The sequence below is a fragment of the Xyrauchen texanus genome, chromosome 39, assembly GCF_025860055.1.
Source record: "Xyrauchen texanus isolate HMW12.3.18 chromosome 39, RBS_HiC_50CHRs, whole genome shotgun sequence".
In the NCBI taxonomy this organism is placed as follows: domain Eukaryota; kingdom Metazoa; phylum Chordata; class Actinopteri; order Cypriniformes; family Catostomidae; genus Xyrauchen; species Xyrauchen texanus.
The window spans coordinates 5,485,567-5,501,826 of record NC_068314.1 but is presented as its reverse complement, the minus strand read 5'-3'; the positions used below and the strand labels follow the sequence as shown (position 1 = coordinate 5,501,826).

General features: G+C 37.6%; 1 protein-coding gene across 1 annotated transcript in view; it reads left to right on the top strand.

The window, feature by feature from the left end:
• The window catches only part of LOC127632643 (calmodulin-binding transcription activator 1-like), a 482,652-nt gene that overhangs the window by 391,471 nt on the left and 74,921 nt on the right, over positions 1 to 16,260 (top strand). The window contains exon 6 of the mRNA XM_052111348.1: positions 1,064 to 1,135. Coding sequence (XP_051967308.1) covers positions 1,064 to 1,135 — 72 coding nt within the window. The remainder of the gene's footprint in view (positions 1 to 1,063; positions 1,136 to 16,260) is intronic.

The following is a 16,260-nucleotide window of genomic DNA, read 5'->3' as shown; positions in this document are numbered from 1 at the left end:
ATCAAAAATCTGTTTTTGCTTTGTCATTATGGGGTATGGAGTGTAGATTGATGTGAAACAATAAAATAATTTAAATAATTTTAGCATAAGGCTGCAAGATAACAAAATGTGAAAAATATGAATGGGTCTGAATACTTTATGAATGCACTGTATACGGCTAGTGTAGCAGCTGTTTGTGTTATTTATTCCCAGTGTTTGACTTATATTTGTGTAGTTTATTGTCAATGTTTAACTAATGTTTTGTGTAGTTTATTCTCAGTTTTTGATGAATAGTTTGTGACATTTTTATTGTGTTTAACTGGGATTTGTATTGTGTGTTGTGATAGTTTATTCACAGCTTTTAACCAGTGTTTGAGCAGTTCATTCTCACTGTTTAACTCTTTTTTTTAAATCTTTTTGAGTAGTTTGTGTTTAGCGTTTAACATATGGTTTTGTAGTTTATTCTCAGTTGTTAACTGTTGGCTTCTGTAGGCTTTTGTGGTTTTTAACTGATGTTTGTTTACTTTATTATCAGTGTTCAAAAGAGGATTTGTATTGTTTATTTTCAGTGATTAACTTGTTTTTGTATTGTTTATTCTCAGTTGTTAACTGATGGTTTGTGTTGTTTGTTATGGTGTTTAACTGATGTTTATGTTATTTCTTTTCAGTCTTTAAATGATGTTTGTGTAGTTTATTCTTAATGTTTAACTATTGTTCTTTGTAGTTTATTCTCAGTGTTTAACATGGTTTGGTTTGTTTAGTTTATTTTCTGTTTTTAACTGATGGTTTATGTAGTTTGTGGTGTTTAACTGATGCGTGTGTAGTTGGTTGTGTTTGAATGATGCTTGTTTATTTTTTTCTGTGTTTATCCATAGATTTTTTCTTCAGTGTTTAATGGTATTTGTAGTTTTTTGTGGTGTGTTTGTGTAGTTTATTCTCATTGGTTGACTGAGAATTTGAAGTTTGTTATCAGTTTTTAACTGATAGTTAGTATATTCACAGTGTTGAAATTAGTATTCATATAGTTTTTTCTCAGTGTTTTATCATCTGTGTAACTGTTGGTTTGCTTTATGTTTTGTTTCAGTGTCTATACGGCTGCTATGTCCACTCCTCCATCATTCCCACGTTCCACCGGAGATGTTATTGGCTGCTTCAGGTAAGAGTCCTGCTCCTCTCCTCAGTGTGTTTAAACTGTGTTAGACAGCGCATGAGTTCTATGATGATGCTTCAAAACCATTATTTCCTCCACCACAAACACAATTGTACAATTTGTTTTCAGTTGTGTTTGTGGTAGAGGAAATATTGCTTTGAAGCATCATTACAGAACTCTCTTTTCCTTCCACTCTGTTAAATGCAAGAACAGTCAGAGAGCAGCAGTGGTAATTGAGGGGCATAAACACATTTTTCAGAGTATATTACCAACTAGAGATGCATGTTTAAGATGAAATCCTGCTATTGTACTGTAAACATCTGAGATATCTAACCACAGAGAGAGAGGAATGGATTTTCCCAGAAGGCTTCAAACATCAGCATCAAACAGTGAGCAAAATCCATCATGGAGACAGAAATTAAGAAGTGTGTATGCCTGAAACATGTAAAAATGCTGACGTTTCTGTGATGGTTATGTTTAGGGGTAGGGTCAGGGATAGAAAATATAATTATTATTACAAAATATAATTTTAAAGTCAACGGAAAGTCCCCACCATGACAGAACAGTAAAAAGCACTCTACACAAGCACAAAGAACTCTGGCAAAATTAACACGGCAAACAAACGTCATCAATCACAGCTGACGGGCAATAATTCACTGCACGAGAAGCGCACACACACACACACACACACACACACAGACAGAAAAAGAAATGCAGTGAAAATCTGTTTTTAAAATGCAGACTTGCACACTGAAGATTTATGAATCTAACGTCACTAATGTCCACGTCATGGTGAAGGCATCTCATTAAAGCACTGAAACCTGGAAACAACACATTTCTGATGTACAGTGTTGCTCAGGGCTAATGGATCCAACACGGTATTTCTCTCCTTTTTTCATCTTTTACCTGCTATTGAGTTTCAAACATTAGACAGATGTGGTGGAAGCAGCAAGTTGGGTTGAGAGATTAGTTTGACACATATACAGGGTTCACATGGTCATGAAAATCCTGGAACTTTCAGGAATTTTTAAAGTTGTGATTTTGAGGGCTGGAAAATTGAGGGTGGGGGTGGGTTCTTAAAAGTCATGGAAAATTCTTGAAGAGTTATATAGTGAATATAATTGTTAGTTAATAATTAACTGAAGCTTCTGGCCCATATCTGAATGATTTTATGCACTGCTGCCATACGATTGGCTGATTAGATAATCGCATGTATGATTGTTGGTACCAGACGGGCTGGTTTGAGTAATTCTGTAACTTCTGATCTCTAGAATTTACTCTGAATGGTGCCAAAAACAAAAAAAACATCCACTAAGCAGCAGTTCTGCAGATGAAAACATTTTGTTTATGAGAGAGGTCAGCAGAGAATGGCCAGATTGGTTTGAACTGGCAAAGTCTATGGTAACTCAGATAACTGCTCTGTACAATTGTGGTGAGAAGAATATCATCTCAAAATGCTATTTGAGATTAGGATTGGCACTGTTTTGGCCGCATGAGGGGGACTTACACAATATTAGGCAGAAGGTTTTAATGTTGTGTCTGATCATGTAAGGGTATTTCTAAGGACACATCGATGTAGAGTATAAATGCATTAGATGAAGCGCTTTGGTTGTGTTGCTTTATAAACAGCATTTTTAGGCTGCTGTGTCAAGTTAAACAATTTGAAACATAGGAAAACACGTCTCGTGATCACTGCATTCAGAATTGCACTCCGTCCAGCTGTGTTTGAAGCAAAGAGCTTTCAAATATGGTTTGAACGTTAGTACATATTCTCATCTTGTGCTATCGCTAGTGTAAAGCAAGCCTGAATCTAGTTTGTTCTGTTCAACTACGTGTTGCCTTTCAGCTGGAGTTTCACTTACCGCCCCCTGCAGAAAACAGTTGGTACTTCAAGCTTGAATTGCTCTTATGGAAGGAAAATTCATTATTATGATCCGGGGATGGGGACAGGCCGGGTGTAGGTATGGGCAGGGGTGGGCTGAGCCCACCCAAACGTGAGTCTTGCCCACCCAATCAAACATTTTGGAAACATAGTTTTAAAGTAAAACAAAAACTACAGTTTGTGCATTGGTTATAAACAATATGGGGGCGTGTTGTGTGTTGCAATCATTAAGGGTGGGTTGTAGACTGCCCAACCAATCACAAAACAGCACAGGAGTGTGTATTGTTTTTCTATTTTTGTCACTGGCCGAAAGCAACGACACACTCAAGAAGCGGTTGCTGCAATCCAGAGAGTCTGAGACGTTACGTTAACGAGAACGGTAATAAGAGATATTTATGTGCAATGTATAGGTTTTTAATGCCCATAAAGTAGCCAGGTGTTGTCTCAGTGTAGTCTCAAAGACTCAATGAGTCATTTCTTTCTCCCACTCCCACGCACACATCATCCTGCACCGCAATCTGTTGCGCCGGGTCCCATTGATTCAGCGGCCAATATTAGCTTATAATACCGTACGTGATCATGATTCATAGCTGGATACAGTGTTTTGCGGGACGTGTGCTTCCGTTTCCCCTGTTATTAATTCGGTGCCCATGAGAGATTCTGTCTGTCTCCTCGTGTCTTACATCACTTTTATATAAACATTTTACAATGCTGTGATAGTTTGTTGTTTATTGTTTGTCATTGCGCTTTAAACTACTCTGTTTGTCATGAAAATAACCTTTGGTGCTTACATGCCATTACTTTCCATCCATCCAAATTCCTGTGTTCCCTAAATTACTTTATACACATAGTTTCACTGGTAAACATATCAATACTCTTTGCTACCCTACAAAGGTCATCCTCAATAACTAACATTGAAACTGAGAAAAATGGCTTGAATTATTTTTATCTGGATTTTGTTGTTACTGCATTTTCACACAATGTTTTCTCTGAATTTCAGAATATGAGACAAACTCGTCTGTCACTGGACAAATCATAAGAGAACTGTTTCAGGCAGAACTCAATTTTGGGTTTTGCTTTTGTAGGGTAGAATCATTGCTTATTACATGTCAAACAGAAAGAATTGTCATAATTTAATAAAATATAATTACTTTAAGTAGTTCCCATCTGTGACAAATTTTAGGATCTTAATCTTACGTGTTATTGTTCTTCCATCTAATATATTTCCTTTCACCCCATCCTTATTTTCGTCCTTGATGTTATTTCTCTCCATTCCATCCTTGCATTCGTGGTGACTCTCATTTGTAATTTGCTTTAAAGCTGTAATTGTAATTACTCTGAAAGTGTAAAGTTGTCTGGGCCCACTTCAATCTTATGAATATATACAATGTCTATTAGTTTATTTATTTCAATATATTTTTTATATGGAGAGTAAGAATAAAATATAGTTATATTGGGCCTTATGATCTTGACAATTACGCCATGTCATGGCAATTAAAGACATTGAATTATTAGCTGGCAGGAGCCGGCCCTGTCCAGGGACATGATTAATTGTGTTAATTTATTTAACATGTTAATTTTTATGTAATTAATCGCACTGAATTAACATGTTAAATCCACAGCCTAAATTGAGAGTTCATGGAAATATGTAGCAAACTTGCCACAAATTCGCCACTGATCATTTTCACATGCAAATGAGCTTTGCGGCAAATTTGCGGCAAATTGTCCACTGTTGCCAAAGGTTTGCTGCATTACCACTACTGGTAAAGAGCTGCAAACTTCTGGAAAACATTTAAAGCGAGTCACAAGATAATTTGCACGTGTAAATAAAAGTTACATTTCAAGTTAGTCGGCGTGCACATATTTTTACCCATAAATAAAAGATGCTCATGAAAAGTTCCATTCAGTTGAGGTGGTAACTACAGTAACAGTAAACTATGCAGGCTGTGGATCAACAAAACGTTTTTTTGTTGATATATATATATAATGCTTTATATATATTTACTAGGGCTATTGATTTAACAAATTCATTCAGAGCGATTCATTAACGTGTTAAAAAAAAAATCTGCAATGCATCAAGTCCCTGGAACATAATAAGGAATATTCCTACCATCTGATCAATTCAAGCTTGAAGCTGCCTGTTTTCAGCAGGGAGCAGTAAGCGATACTCCAGCTGCACAGGCGACTACGCTCATGCTTGCTTGACACCAGCAACAGCACAAAATGAGGAGGCTTTCTTAATGCAGCGCAATTCTATATGCAGGGGTCTCAAGATGTGTTTTTCTAAGTGTCAAACTACATTTAACTTGACACTCCAAACGCTCCAAAAGCATCAGACTGACACATGTCTTAGACAAGCCCTTTAAACATAATATTATAATAAATCTGTTAATCTGATGTGATTGACGAATTCAAATGAAAAATGAATTGCTGTGGACTGTAGGCCAATAATAGATTATTTCAATGTCATTATGTAATATCTATGATATGTAAACATATCATATATTGCATTCTAAAGCCACTTTTTGGATTGTCTTATCAGTGATTTACTCATCTGCCATAATAATGTAATGCTTTTTAACTCTCTGAAAAATAAATATGATATTTATAATTATTGTTATATTACTTTTCATAGTTATTTAATCATTATATATTGAATATATTTATTTATTTGAGAGCCTTTCTTATCAAACATTTATGTTTGCAATTACGCTAAATTGTATTAATTATTCGGCTCATTTACATTTTATTTAAAATTGTAATAAGCATAAACCTTTTAATGATAAAATTTGCATATTTTTTACCTTATTTTAGTGCATATATTTACCTTTAACTGAATCGTCACCAACAAAAGTTGTGTTTACTTGAGACATTAACTTAAGCAACAGTAGAGTAGTCGGACAGTACATCAACAAAAATCCTGTTGGTACATAATACTTCACCTTATATCACCAAACACAAAATATATCATGAAAGTAAAACAAAAAAAAGTGTTTTGTTTAAAAATCAATTCAATGGTTAGGCAAAGTTTGGCATTTGGCCAACAATTTGGGTTGTATGAGAGACTAACCTGAATAGAAACAAATTATTAAAAGTATCTTAAAGGAAATGGTGACCATTTACAAGACCTCTACATGCTGAGTTTAGCCTACTGCTTAAATTCTAACCTAAAATCTTGATGTAGCCAACCATTCATTTTACCCAAGTATTTTACTGCATTTGTCACTCTAAAGGACAGCATGTCAACATGGCTTAAAGTTTGTGTGTAAAACCAGAATGTTATGGGGCTTTTTCACTGCACTGTAAAGCTCGACACGATTCGACTCTACTCGCTTTTTGGGGGTTTTCCACTGTGGATAGTACCTGGTAACTGGTACTTTTTTTAGTACATCCTCGGTCAAGGTTCCAAGCAAGCCGAGCCAATACTAAATGTGACGTCAAAACCCTGCAGATCAATGATTGGCCAGAGAGAATCGTCACTACCAGCGTCACTGGATTTTCAACACGGACACGCTAGTATTAAAGTTAGCTACAGCGATAGCAGGATCATTTGTTCACGTGACTTTCGAATTGTGGTCAATAAATGCCGTGGTCAATAAACGAGGTGCAGACGGTCCACTCATTAGCGATGAATGAAACAAAAAAGTATTTCAGGAAGTGTCTCAGCTGTTGGCCGCACACGGCTACCACCGGACCTACCAACAGTGTAGGGAAAAGTAAAGGTGGCACTAAACAACAGTGGAAAAGCAAACTCAGAAAGGTAAATTGAATAGAGTCGAGTCGTAACGTGCAGTGGAAAAGTGCCATTAGGGTGCATTGACTTATTGAAACATTTGTCATGAGCCTGTTTGTTTATATTTTTAAATATTAAAATCTTAAAAATTTCACTCAAATTTGGTGATTCTTTGGTTGTCTTTTAAAAAATGCATGTCCCCAAATATTAAAACCGCAAATTATGTTTTACATGTATACAGGGGACATTTAAGGTATAATACAGTTACCCCCCTACATGCAAACCCGGCCCCACACTGGCCCCCCACGTTAAAATCGTCTAGAACCGCCCCTGCTGAAAGTCATTGTTTAATTTGCATACTGTGTGTGTTGTGTCAGTGTGTGTGTTTGGACTTAGTACAGTAGGAGTAGAAAGGAGAAAATGAAGCATTAAAAGTAAAAAAAGAGAGATACTCAGTGGTGATAAAGCTAATCTCAGCTGGCCAGGAAAGAATGATTGATTACAGAAGGAAAGAGAGAGTCCACCCACATTATACAAGAATCCTAAACTAGAAAATGACAATACACGCACTCACAACATACAAACTTTCATTTTTACTTTCACACACCTGCCGAATTACAACCAGATTATCATTAGCGGAGTTTGCTTGATGAAAAATCACTTTCTACATTACAATGGTATAACATAGGACGGAGACTCGATGCACATTTTCTTTACCATAAGACATAATTTCCAGATGGCCAAAGCTATGTAAAGAGAAAAAATACTTTTTTACACAAACAGGTCCAAAGCAGCTGTACACACTAAAGTTTACACTCTGTGAATCCATTGACTTCAGTGGTGATGGCAAGTTGCTAGGATGTCGAAGAAAAATGCAAAAGTTTCTAAATGTTATGCTCCATCATGCAACCAAAATATTTGAGACCAAAATGTAAACTTTTGCCCCAACACTAAGAGTGTAAGCGCTCAGAGAGACCCATTGATTTATACTCCATTAGAAAGCGCTGACTCTCAAGGTTGCACAACAGTGATTGGTGCTCATCACGGCGTGCAGAAGACTACCAAGTTTTCCAAAAGCTCAAACGCACTCACACACACTCCATTGGGGACTGTCAATTACACATGTCAAGGTCGGTATTTGTACTTCGGTCACATTTGTCACTAAACGTTTTCGAAACTTGGAAGCCCACAAGACTGTGCTAGAGCACAATATATTGGGTTTAATCTACAAAATCAACTGAAGAAAAAAATTAATGATTCATCTAAAAAAGAGGGACAATAATATAATGAAATAAAAAAACAAAAAAGTATTTTAAGATTTTTAAAATGTATTTCTATTAGTTCTCTCTACATTAACATGTATGTTATTTGTAGATCCCTTTGTTCCTAGTTGACTTACGAGAGAGCGCAACTACTTACACAGCTAAAAACAAGAGCCAAGAATAATACTTAAACATTTTCTGACTTGCTTTTTTGGCTGGCTTCCATTCAACCAGGGTGAGAAATTTACTTTCCAATTAAGCAGAAATATTTGTCCCTAGATTTAATTTTCAGGGGACATTTAGAACCTTTATTAAAGCAAAGACATTCCTATAAAAATATAAAGTGTCATCCTTTTATGTAAAATACTTTGTAATGGATTCTCATGACAGCTGAGCAGTCAACATAAAACATTTAATGAACAAAACACAACATATAACTGCTTTCTAGCATAACACAAAACACACACACACAAGATTGCTGTGTGCGTCTCTCTCTCTCTCTCTCTCTGTCTAACTGGCGTACCCAGCTCCCCATTATCCCTCTCCCAGCTGATTGGGCTGATTCGTTATGGCCCAGCCACACCCTCCTCCTCATCACATACTTCAAATGAATCAATTCATTAACATTATTGCTCAGTCTGAATAATTCGAATGCATCCCCTGGGGTTCGATAGTTCGAATCCCAGACCATGCTGAGTGACTCCAGCCAGGTCTCCTAAGCAACCAAATTGGCCCGGAGGGTAGAGTCACATGGGGTAACCTCTTCTCGGTGGGGCGCGTGGCGAGTTGAGCGTGGATGGAGTGAAGCCTTCACACGCGCTATGTTTCCACGGTATCGCGCTCAATAAGCCATTGACGTCTCAGACATGGAGGCAACTGGGATTCGTCTTCCGCCACCCGGATTGAGGCAAATCATTATGCGACCACGAGGACTTTGAATAGAATAATAAGAACTATAACAGATAGAGGAATTATTTTCAGGGGCAATTCAGTCACTTTCAATGGCCTCCCTTAATTTCCAGTCTGTGAATTCGGTAACATTAGGTCAAAAGTTTTGCTGCTGTAATTGGTCTGTGCTCACTGAAATTCGAAGCACTGCCCCCAATGGCCGATTTTGGAAGTATTGTTGAACCGCATGCACTCAAGTTTCCAGGTGAAATGTCCACAGAGTGGCACCAAAAGCGAGTGTGTAATAGAGTCAACAGGAATGTACGCTCTAACCCGAACCCCAAACCATCAGCTGAGTAAAAGCGTCATTTTACAGTGAAAATGCAACCTTCTGTATCATGCTCGCCATTGCTGAAATGAACGTGATGACTATTTTTCCCATCTGTGAGGTAGCGTGAACTGTTATTTTCTGCAAGTAATTCTTTTCTTTGTGTGTGTGTACTTTTCATTCTTCCACACTTCTTTTAATGAATTTTTTTGACTTCATCGCTTTTGACAGCCTGTTGAAATTTTGACACTTTCAGTTGACCTGTCCATTCACTTTCATTTCATGCTGAGTAAAGAGCAGCTATTTGCTCTTACCGTTGGGCTTTAGAGAGCAGCGGCGCTGGTAGTGCAGGACTGCGATCAACACACCTCTCAACTGCACTTAATACAATGTAAACATTCACCTTCAGCTCGACAGCAAAACAAATACAAATATGACACCTGCAGCTTCATTCAGAGCATGGCCAGATATGTGCTCCTTCAAAAACATGCATTTTGATATGGAGTTGAAACACCTTTTTTTATTTTTTATTATTTTGCTATAAATGTCCCTGAACTTATTGTGCACAATTAAGGAGTGTACATTATTTTAAAGATTTTTTTTGTTGTTGTTATAATCTTTCATCAAAATCTTCTCCACCTCTGAAATAACTTTTTTTCTGTTGACATAATTAATACCGTATGGAATGGAAAAATAATACAAATCAATAATATAATTGATAGGGTGTCTAGGTAGCTCAGCGAGGATTGACGCTGACTACCACCCCTGGAGCTGCGAGTTCGAATCCAGGGTGTGCTGAGTGATTCCAGCCAGGTCTCCTAGGCAACCAAATTGGTCCGGTTACTAGGGAGAATAGAGTCACATGTGGTATCCTCCTTGTGGTCGCGATAAGTGGGTCTTACTTTCAATGGTGCGTGTGGTAAGTTGCGCATGGATCGCAGAGAGTAGCATGAGTCTCCACATGCTGTGAGTCTCAGTGGTGTCATGCACAGGGAGGCACGTGATAAGATGCGTGTATTGACAGTCTCAGAAGCGGAGGCAACTGAGACTTGTCCTCCGCCACCCGGCTTGAGGTGAGTAACTGCGCCACCACGAGGACCTACTAAGTAGTGGGAATTGGGTATTCCAAATTGGGGAGAAAATGGGATAAATACATTTAATAATAATAATAATAATAATAATATCATTGATATCAAAACGCAATCAAATCAAATTCCATTTGAAATTGTAACGAAGATGGAGTGTTTGCAAATCCTCAAAATGATTATTTTGGCAACGTACCTGAAATTTGCAGAGCTGAAGACCTCATGAATTTAAAATGGGACTTTTGTGGATTTTAGCTAGTTAGTTTTAATTTAGTTTATTAGCTTTTAAAAACGTTGTTATGCTAGTGTAGCTACTCCTAAAAGTAAACAAAATAAACTTAATAACTTAAAACTCATAGATAAATGCATTTAAAATGTAAAGTCTTTCTCTTCTGGGAAAATGGACCAAAACATTAATGACTTCTCTCATTCTAAGAGGTTGTAACAGTTCAAGGTCTGGCAAGGAGGAGGTTGGAACTGACTGAACAGTAAACATAAAGTTTTAATGTCAAACTTAAAACAAATATAAACAAAAACAAGCACATGCAACGTGGCCATGTGTGTCTCTCTCTCTCGAACTGGTGCCTCCGGCTCCCCTTTACCTCTCTTTCCCACTGATCATCTGATTCAGTGCCGGCCGTGCATTATCATGGCCCTGCCACGCCCTCCTCCTCATCACAGAGGTGTATAGAAATGTTTGTTCAATCAAATTCTCCCCAGAATGAGAATGTCCCTTCCCACTCATTTTCTCCACAGGCAAATAGATTTTTAACGATAACTTCTAAACCTTTACAGACAGACTTATCGTGAGCTCCAAAGTTGTTAAAGGTGGTAAATATTTTCCGTTGAAGCCATCAGTCCATAAATTCCTGGAGAAGAACAACACTACCTATGATCCAGCAGAGAAAGGTCCACCAATCACAGAATCACAGACAACAAAGTGTGCCAAAAGAGCTCCATCCACTTCGATGACACACTGCCAATGGCGCAATCAAGTCGGTCTCCCTATACTCTCAAACTACTTATATGTTTGTATATAAACATTAAAATTTAAATATATTGTTCCTATACTTTTTATCAACCTTTAAAGGTGCACTCAGAACTTTAGAAGGCCATGTCAAATAAAAGTCTGAATTCCTGTTTAAATTAGAAATACTTCAACACAGGAATGAAAATTGCATCTCTCAAACTATTTCGTGAGGTCTTTAGCTGCAAAAGATACAAACAAGCCTTTCAAGTTAAACCTGCTTCAATATAAGTATTTCACGACAAAAGTTCTAAGCCTGCAATGACACTTTAACCCTCTAAAACCTTAAGTATTTTTCGTTTACTTTTGAAGTTCAGCACTGTTCCTCCAAAAAAAAAAAAGAGTACCCTAAAAAGTGAAAGCCAACTAAAGCCCTCTGTGGGCACACAGATTTTTTCAAGGAGTCCTTGAGGAAAACGGAGATCCTCCAGAGATGGTTGTGGCCTCCACACAGAGAAGGTCCTGAGACAAATGTGGGATTTTGTGGAGCCAGTGAGCCATTAGTGCTGTTTTCCCCTTGACCTCACAGACAGGAACAGCCATTATGATGTTGTTCCAACAAAAACCTCAAGCTGTGTTCAGTGTTTCAAAGCCCGGCAGGTTTTGTCTGGAAGTAATTCTGGAGAAGTAGTTTCTGAGAAGGGAGAGAGAGACCAAAAGAACAGTAATAGTCAAGGAGCAAGGCCTCATGGTCCATTAAATAATACATTCATTCTGAAAGGCCTTAAAGGGATAGTTCTCCTAAAAATAAAAATTCTATCATGATTTACTCACCCTCACATTGTTCCAAACCTGTATGACTGTCTTCCGGGGAACACAAATACGGATTTTGGGCAAAATGTTAGCCTCAAGCCACATCTACGCTAATCTCTTTAAGTTTGAAAACTGTTCTAATGTCGTTTGTTTTCCAAAGGATACGGTTATGTAGAGCATTTTCGAAAGTCTCTGTTTTCTGTGGTGGAAACAAAAACAAGTAACTTTAGTTTTTAGTAACTTTATTTGGTTATTTTATTGGCTTTATATATTTTGTACTTTGTATTTTGTAATATATCGGCAAAAGAAATATCATATTGCTATAATTCCAGCACTGAATCTGCACTTTTTTTCTGAAAATGTATTCTGTTTGAATAAATAGCGGCTGTGGCTCAGGTGGTAGAGCGGGTTGGCCACCAATCGCAGGGTTGGCGGTTTGATTCCTGGCCCACACGACTCCATATGCGAAGTGCCCTTGGGCAAGACACTGAACCCCAAGTTGCTCCCAATGACATGCTAGCACCTTGCATGACAGCTCTGCCATTATTGGTGTGTGTATGTGTGTGTGAATGGGTGAATGAGATGCAGTGCAAAGCTCTTTGAATACCATTAAGGTTAAAAGGGCGCTATATAAGTGCAGACCATTTATCATGTTAAAAATGTTTAAATAGACACTCTTCTTGGTAGCTGAACACATGATCAAATACTGTATATTCAGATATATTGACTGTTGAAATTCAGCCAGTTCAGAATTTAAAGTTTAAAGTTTTTATTTAATATATATATATATATATATAGGTAGCTGAAAACATTATCAAATTAGCCCAAAATATGTAAAATATACCTTTTATTTAAATGATTTAGTTACATTAATTTCTTTTTTATGTAACAAATGAAGGAATATCTGTTCACTGAAACTGTAAGAGAAAAAGCTTTAGATTGTTCTCTGGACTTTAGCAGTGGAACTTTCAGCTGTTCCTGTGAGACCAGAAAGACAGAAATTGAGAGCAACGAAAATGTGAGCGAGGAGAGAAAATAACAGCTGAACAACATCACCAAGGCCCCACTGCTAATTGAAAAGAGAGCAAATTAATTACGGTAATGAAGCAATTAAAAGGCTGTCACGCAACCAAGCCTCTCTTTTAGGCCGGTAAGCATTTTGTCTCAAGCATTCCCCAGGTGTCCGTGTACAGGAAAAGTTCCTCCTTAAACCTTTGCTCTGTCTTCTTAATTTCATTTCTTTTTATCTAGTGTCACCACAAACAACAAGAGAGGAAATGAAAAATGATCACCTATACAGTATACACCCAAATAGAATAAAACTGAAGGTCAGACAGAGGTCATATTTTGCGCACAATAACAGTCTCCTTTGACCCCATTTGCTCTAACCAGACACAACATGATAAAATGGTAAGCAATAAACGCAAGATGTACTCTTCTACAGTATGTACATCTGAGATTTTGTCTGAACAACTCTGATCAGATTTTTTCTGATTGGCTGAGATTTGTGGTTCTGACATTGTCTGTTGTGCAGCATTGTAATTTTAGTGTGAACAGAAAAATTGTTTGTCGCTAGAAACCTATTGTGTGGTACTATTTGTTCAGGAATCAGACAACACTAGTCACACTGTATGTTTCGCACTGTAGATTACACTAGTTGTGCCGTGTTTTGTGCTATAGATTTAAAAGAACCGACTCAAGAGACATTTGGTTGGGAATCAGACTACACTTGCCAGACTATATGTTTCGAGCTGTAGATTCAAAAGAACCGACTCATTAGGATCATTCATTCAGGAATCAGACTAGACTGGTTGCGCTGTATTTTTTGAGCTGTCGATTCTAATGAACCAACTTCTAAGAGTCATTTATTTGGGAGTCTGACTACACTGGTTGTGGTGTGTTTTGTGCCATAGATTCAAAAGAACTGACCCATAAAAGTAATTCGTTCAGGAATCTCATTGGTCACACTGTTTGTTTTGCGCTATGGATTAAAAAAGTAAAGAAATTGTACTACACTGGTTGCGTTGTTTGTTTTGTGCTGCTGATTCAGTTCGGTGCAGGAAACACTGTCAAGAGTCTTTTAGCACGATGGAAGAATGCATGTCTGAGAACCGTTAATGAAACTGAAAGTCATCATTTTTAAATGGTAAATGGTCTGCACTTATATAGCGCTTTTTTAACCTTAGCGGTTTTCAAAGTGCTTTAAACTGTGAACTCATTCACCCATTCATACACACATTCACACACCAATGACGGCAGAGCTGCCATGCAAGGCACTAACATGCCATTGGGAGCAACTTGGGGTTCAGTGTCTTGTAGTCATGTGGGCCGGGAATTGAACCACTAACCCACTCTACCACCTCAGCCTGATTACTGTTAATATTTTACAGTAATAATATAGAACTGGTTCTGAATAAAAAAACTGTTCTCATTTCCCAACCCTATTCTGATAATAAGATGGTATAATAAAAGCAGACTAGTTTCTGATAAATCAAACCCTGTTATTAATTGATTAAAAACATGTCCAGCATGTGTCTAACAAACCTTTGTCAATCCATATTTGCATTCGGATACAAGTTCTTTCTCTCATGCTTTTCTAATGCTCATTAATGTACACAAATTAGACTGTGTACTGTAGACAGTTACAAATGGACTCTCTTTTACCACACACACAAAATACACAACTGATCGCTCACACACAAAGATTGAGGTTTGATTTTCAGCCTCTATTATTTTGTCTTTAAGACTTCTCTTACTTGCTGAGACAGGAGTGTGTGTCTGTTATCATTTGTGTATTTTTTGAAGCCAAAAATACATGTTTTTCCATGTGTTCAGTAAAGTGCTTTTTCATCGTTTGGGATTTAATGATTAATGTTGTATTGATGTCCTCAATTAATTTCCTAAATATGCCACAGTAGATCTTCCAAACTCTCTTAGATGTCTTTGTGTGCTTAAGAGACGTCTCTATTCTCCGTGGCAGATGCCTGCCGGTAACGTTGTGTGTTTGTTTGTGCCCATTTGTGTAGCTCTTTTGTGTAGGGTATTTGTGTATCAATTAAATTGTCAAAAGTAAGTACTACTGTAACACAAATTTACGCCAGCATCACCGTGCAAATCGGTGGATATGCGATGCAGAAACAGCAGCAGCAAAGATGCTTTTAACAGCCAGCCTCTCCAGAGGACACTGAGCATGACACTGATCAAGACGCTCGTAAGTAACAAAAACAGGCTTATTAAAAAATGTGAGAAACCCACAATTACATGATACTTATTATTCTCTGGTTTTGATGTCGAAATGTAAACACTTGTGTACATGTTATAAGCCAGTAATAACACCGGTAAAGTTTACATGCAATGTGAAATTGAATGTATTTTTCTTCACATGAGTTCATACGAGTTTTTCTCAACAATCAAAAAGAATATATGCAGTTCTATTGTTTAATATACTTTATTATAGAGCTCTACCTTTTGTTGCCAATGTCAATGTGACACTGTTGGGGCATTTATGATTAAAAAAACATTTATGTTGAATCCTTGAATAACTTTGAGGTACATTTTTAGATTTGATCTATATACAGTATATTATATATATATATATATATATACATACTGTATATAGATCAAATCTATATAAAAGGGTGATGGTCTATGATGATAAAAATCTACTTTTAAACAGCTGTCACATTCTTACAAATGATTACAAATGTAATCTTTGTGTCCATGTTGGTGCCATAAATATTTGTAGCCTATATATAGTGTTTATCTAACTATCTGAACAGTAAACATAAAGTTTTAATGTCAAACTTTATTTAAAACAAACTTAAACAAACCCACACGCACATGCAGCATGGCCGTGTGCGTCTCTCTCTCTCTCGAACTGGTGCCTCCGGCTCCCCTTTATGTCACTCTCCCGCTGATCATCTGATTCAGCGCCGGCCGTGCACCATCCCAGCCCAGCCACGCCCTCCTCCTCGTCACACTCTTCCCCCGCCCGATCTGTGGAGGGTAGACTCTGACCTTATGGCCGCTCCGTCAGCCGGTATTCCACCCCGCCTCCTGTGAACCTGGGGGAGAGATGAGGGGAGGCGTGGGCTGAGAGAGAGAGAGAGAGAGAGAAAAAAAAAACTTGTTTGCCGGTTCCCAGACACACTGTCGCCCGGTCCTCGACCGCCC